General features: G+C 52.1%; 1 protein-coding gene across 1 annotated transcript in view; it reads left to right on the top strand.

The window, feature by feature from the left end:
- Positions 1-501: 501 nt before the first annotated feature.
- C6H20orf194 (chromosome 6 C20orf194 homolog) overlaps positions 502-6000 on the top strand; it is a 173827-nt gene continuing 168328 nt past the window's right edge. The window contains exon 1 of the mRNA XM_036763212.1: positions 502-796. Within this exon, the coding sequence (XP_036619107.1) occupies positions 723-796 (74 nt within the window). The 5' untranslated portion in view covers positions 502-722. The remainder of the gene's footprint in view (positions 797-6000) is intronic.

Here is a 6000-nt window from a genome sequence, read left to right as displayed (position 1 = left end):
ATTCCTACAAGTATTGGTGACTGATTGATCAGGGCAGCAAGACCGAACCAATGGAGGAGTGCAGAGGGAGGGAGAAGGGGATTGCACCAATCCCGGTGGGATGGAGGGGGGGCGTCCCAGGGGCTTGTCTCCAGGCAAAGCTGAGAGTGGGCGACTGGCCCAAGGCAGAAAGGGGGTGTGCGTGGTGGGGGAGGGAAGGCCGCAACCCAACCTCCCAGGAACGGCTGGGGGCGGGGGAGGGCCAGGATCGAAGAGGCGTGACTATGCCCGCAGCTGTTCTCTTGGGTGCGCTTGTATTCACATGAAGGGGGGGTCGTGAAGACAGACACTCTCTTTCTCTGTGTCTTGGCTCCTTCTCCACTCGAGGCCACGCCTAAGTTCAAGGACACTTGGAACTTCTTCTTCTTTCCTGATCATAGTCTCGTGGCCACGCCAGTTCCCCCGCTGAGTGGGCGACTCGCCCGATATCCCCCCCTCGGTCCAATCAGAGTGGTGCGCCCCGGTTCGCCCCGCCCCTCTGCGGGCCACAATGGAGCCCCGCCCCCGGGGGCGGCTCCTCTTCGGCCCGGCCCCGCCTTCCTCCCCTCCCCCGCCCTTAGGATGGACCCGGCTCCGGCCCCCGCCCCAGCCCGAGCCCCAGCCCCGGCCCCGGCCCCGGCCTGAGCGCCGCTCCGAGCCGCCGGCGCTTCCTGCGGACCCTCGCCGAGGCCCCCGCCGCCGCCATGGACCTGTCTCACCCGCGCCTGCTGGGCCGCTCGCGAGCCCGGGCCCCGAGCGGAGGATCGTCCTTCGTCAGGTACCGCTGCAGAGGCTGCCGTTGCACGGCCCGGACCCGGCCCCGGCCCCGTACCGCTCACGCGGCTTTCTGACAGCCCCTCCCCAAGAGCGTCCTTCCGAAACCGCCCCCTCCCCAGGCAGCACCCCCACTGTGCCCCCAACCGCTCCCTCCCCCAGGCAGCGCCCTCCATTGGGCTGCCCAAGAGGCCTCCCCCGACAACGCCCCCCAAACTCCCCCAGCCAGCGCCCCCATTGTGTCCCCAACCGCCTCCTCTCCCAGGCAGCTCCCTCTGTTGGGATGCCCGAGGCCTCTCTCCGACACCTTCAAACCACCCTCTCCCCTAGAGAGCGCCCCCATTGTACCCCCAACTGCCATCTCCTCCAGAAAGCGGCCCCTATTGGGCTCCCCCAAACTGCCCCCCCCCGTCCAGGCAGTGTGCCCCCATTGAGCCTCCCTCTGACAATACCCCAACCACCCCCTTCCCAGACATCGTCCGCAACCGTTGTGCCCCCAAACCGATCCCTTACGGAGGCAGTACCCCCATTGTGTTCCCCAACGCCCTCTTCTCCAGAAGATGACCTTTGACGGGGCCCCCAAACCAACCCCTCTCCCTGCCCTCTCCCCTGGAGAGCACTCCACTGTGCCCCTTCCCCACACAGTACTCTGACAATCATTCCCTAAACTCCCTTTCTCAGACATCGCCCCTCATTGTACCCCCAGGAGGCCTCCCTTTTGACAGGGCCCCCAAACCACCCACTCCCCAGACAATGCTCCTCCAGAGAAAGCCTCCCCAACAGAGCCCCTCCAAACTGTTCTCCACCGTGAAACTATGCCCACATGAAGCCTCTCCTGGCAACTGCCTTCCCCCACCCTAAGACAGTGCCCCGTGAGACCTCCCCCTGAAAAGCCCCTTCTTTCAGGCACACCCCCACAACTTTGCCTCCCCAACAGTGCCTTCTGCCTTCCACAGCAGCCCTCCCAAGATGAGTTACCCTCAAACCTTCACCCATTAGGTTTCCCCTAAAAACTGACCCCCTCCTCCCGCAAACGGTTAGGGCATCCCCTCTCTCACAAACAATGGATTCTTCCAGCTAACCAGGGCCCCCGACTCCCTTACAGTGTGTTTCCTGCCAATGAGTCTCCAGAAGCCTCCTTGAAAATTTCCGAGATGAGTTACCCTCAAACCTTCACCCATTAGGTTTCCCCTAAAAACTGACCCCCTCCTCTCGCAAACGGTCAGGGCATCCCCTCTCTCACAAGCAATGGATTCTTCCAGCTAACCAGGGACCCCGACTCCCTTACAGTGTGTTTCCTGCCAATGAGTCTCCAGAAGCCTCCTTGAAAATTATTTCCAGACCTGCCCCCCTTCCCCATTCCTCTTGAAGACGCTCCCTGACAACAGTCCCCAACACAAAGACACCTCTCTCTGTCAGACACTTCCACCAAGGTGCGAATAACTGTCTTCCTTCCTTGAGCCTTCCCCCCCACCCTCCACAAAGTTGCCCTTTAGTGATACCTCCCCCTTCCCCAACAAAAAACCCCATATGATGCCTTTCGCAAGACTTCACCAGATAATGCCTCTCCCAGCAGACTTCCACCAGACATTTCCCCATAAACTATTTTCTTTATCAACACATCCCCTCTGTTCTCCAAGTGCACCTTTCTTTAGTACATCCCATCCTTTTTTTCTCCCCACCTCCATCTTTCCTTGGGCACAGACCCCCACCTCCTTAGTTCTTCTGAAAAGGAAAGGCACTCGGAGGTGTTGAGGCGGAAAGGTGGGGGACAAATGAAAGAAGGGAGCAGTGAAAGGGTTGTGGGGTCCCTGAAAACACCACCAGGTTGATGCCCTAGACTCCAGAGCACCTTCAGTAACTGCCAGGAGATAGAGCCTTAGCTCCGTGACTACTCAGAGAAGGGGGGGAGGGGCTGTATAGTTCAGGCCCTCTCTTCTCCCCATTCCAAGGGTCTTTAAAGCAGACAAAGGAGGGGCTGGCTCAGTGCTCAGTGCCCTGCTGCTGCACTGTACTAGAAGCCTGGGAGTAGGCTAGATGCCCAGTGGCTGGCATAGGGGGTCCTCTTGTTTTAGGCATCCCCATAGGGGTGAATGATATTTTGGTTGCAAAGCAGTGGGGGAAGGCTGGGGGGTTGGGAGAAGGAAGGAGAAGCCTGGAAGCTGAGGATCTCAGGCCATCTGCAGAATGCTCCTCTGCCTGCAGACCTAGGTCTGGCTGAGGGAATGACAGTGACGCTGGAACAAGGTGGAGGAGGGGAAGGGAGGTGGTCTGGTGCTAAGGTCTGCTGCTGTGAGTAGAGGCAGCTCTTTTTCTTTGTTCGTCTCTGATGCCAATAAATACCTTCTCCAATGGAGGTTGGCAACTTATTTTTTCACTATGAAACGAAATGATATCTGCTAGAAAAGGCCCTTGTTCCAGGAGTCCCCCGCCAAAAAAATGTTTATGGAAAGAGGAGGTGGGGGGAGTGGAAATGCCATTTTCACCATAGACATGAAGCTACCCCCAGGCTCCCATACTGGAGCCAACAGGCCTCCCACTAAATAGGTCAAGTGGCCTTTGCTGAACTATTTGGCTCTAGCTGCACTGACCTCCAAGGAGTGTCCTGGGACTTTGCAGTCTCAAGGGAATAACTGTTTATGGCAACCATTACCAAGCTTAAACCCAAACCAGACTGACCCAGAGTTTCTGACTGACATATTCACAGATGGAGAAAATGTTTAAATTCTGTACGGGAACTTCCCAGGGGATCTTGGGAACTTTGGGCATGAACTCTAGGCTTTCTGGAAGGCTAGAGGCCAGGGGATTTAGGTGGGCTCATCTTCTTAAGCTTTTGCATTCCAGGGTCCACAGCTCTGACGCTAAACTAAGGTGCTTTTTTCTGCTTTGGTGTCTGAGTCTTTGTACCTTTGGAGAGGTCAGCTTTCTAATAAACATGTCTCAGAGAAAGTTGATACCTTCCCTGTTGCCCCTAGCTGGGCAGTGTTGAGAGAAGATTATTGTCTTTTTGTTTTTTTGTTTGTTTGCTTGTTTTAATCAGAGGTTTGTTGTATAATCCATATAATCAGGCAAGTTCTGAATCCTGAAATAGGTACCCCACTTGAGTAAAACGTAGGGCTTTGAGCAAGGAACAGTGCTAGCAGCTAGCAGTGCCATAAGCTAGAGGAGTATCTTCCACCTTCCATACCATACCCCCAATCTGTCCACCTACCCTTTTCATAGGAGAACAGACTTTTTTCTACCCCTTTCTTTCTAACCTTTTCCCCTGCTTTTGACTGTGTCGAACATAACCAGCTGGGTTGGGCTCTGTTCTTTCCTAATGTGGCCCACATTTGGTTTACACAGTCTTTTAACTCACCAATCCCCTGGAAGGGGTAGGATTAACTGGTGAAGTAACATTCCTGAAGACCCATACTAAATTGCAGTTGTGTGGTTCTGCTATTTGTGATGGAGGCCAACTTCACAGAAGGTTCTTCTGGAAGCTGAAACCAAAATAATGTGGCTGCTCAGTTAGAGGCTTCTTTGTAAGGGTAAAAAGGGAAATCTGTCCAAAGGCTACCCGTCTGATTCAAAACACCTTTTTCTTCCTCAGAACCCCCTTTCCTTGTTCTTGGTTGCTAGTTTAAGTTTCAGAGAGACTCTAATATTTTATGCCTGTTTTTCACTCACCTCAGAGTTTCTCTGTTGTCCTCTTCTGGATGTTGCTAAGCCCTCTAGTTTATACCCTTCATGTCTTACCTGCTCTTGGCTCTGTTCTCTGTTTGTTTCTACTCTTCCCATGCTCCTCTAGCCTTTTAGTGAAAGTTGTCAGTGTTTTCAGATCTTGAGGTGCTGAAAAATTGGAAATTCTTTTCTTCTTGGTAATATTGTTGTAATGGCAGGGTATTATGGTAGGATTTGTTTGCTCCTCACTGTGGGTTAAGTCCTGAGCCTTTTCCTAGACCAGACTATGGATGGATGTGGAGTCTGTCTTGTACTCTGTGCCTTGTATTTGGGACTAGCTGTGGGCACTTCCTAGCCATTAGAGGGTCTTCTGCCTTATTGGGTGTCCTTAAGATCTGGGAGAATGTCCAATGGCAATCTTGATAAGGACCCCAGAGATGACTTTATCTGATTCTGTCTGATCCCAAGTTCCCAACTTAGACTGACATTCTCATCTTTAATCCTGCCTGGTGCTTTATTAAACCCCAAAATATGAAACCCTTGATACTGACCCGAGATGATAACAGGTTCTGTTTTGTTCCTTGGCATCCCCAGAAGTTTTATAGACTGTCAGGGGAAGGCTGACCAGTCCCTAGAGAGAGATGTGATCAGAGCTCAGACAATTCTTACTGAGAGACCTTGATCAAATTATGGCGCCACTCTGGATTTCTCCAGGATGGACAATCACACTTGTACACACAATGACATGAGATCACAGAAGCATAAAATTCTTGGAGCTCTCTTGCAGAAAGTCTTTCCTGTAAGTGGAAAGTAGTCATATTTCATTTATGACTTGATTGGCAAGTATATAACTGTCAATCAAGTATTTATTGAGCTATTTTGTTGGAGGTGCCATGGTGTGTGCTCTATAAAATGACATGGGAGAGATGTGGTTTCTGTCTACCAGGCCCTTGTAATCTGTGCCTCTAGCCCATATGAGTAGTCCATTTTCATCCAGTTGCTCATCATCTTCATTTCCCTTGATTCTAACATGACCGGACTTTGGATAACATGTAGCTGGACAAATGATTATCCTTCTCTAGGTCCCCTTGGACTGGAAAATAAATATCATCGGCTGTTTTGTGACTGAGATGAGGTGCCTTGGGATGCCTCCACATGTCACAGCCAATTGGATCAGGCTAGGAGGAAAAGAGAGGAACCTCTCAGAGCAAGGTCATGGTTATACCAGGAGAATTGGGGGCTATCATCCTGTTTTGGGATTCTTTCCTCTTGGAGCTTCCAAAGAGATATTCCAAAAACATAGAACTGTCTGTTTTGCTCCCAGCTCAATAAACTCTAGTGGTTTCCTATTACCTCTACGAGCAAATATAAACTACTCCATTTGGCATTTTAAGCACTTGACAACCAGACTCCCATCTACCTTTCCACTTCTTTGCCTATAAATCTTTCACTTTCACACAATCTGTGGCCTCACCAAACTGGCCTTCTTGCTTCTCCTCACATGTGGTGTTCATCTCCTCCTGTCCCTGGGCCTTTGTCCATCCT

Source organism: Trichosurus vulpecula, chromosome 6, assembly GCF_011100635.1.
Source record: "Trichosurus vulpecula isolate mTriVul1 chromosome 6, mTriVul1.pri, whole genome shotgun sequence".
Lineage (NCBI taxonomy): Eukaryota > Metazoa > Chordata > Mammalia > Diprotodontia > Phalangeridae > Trichosurus > Trichosurus vulpecula.
The sequence above is the reverse complement of the archived record's forward strand: the minus strand, read 5'-3'. Positions and strand labels throughout refer to the sequence as shown.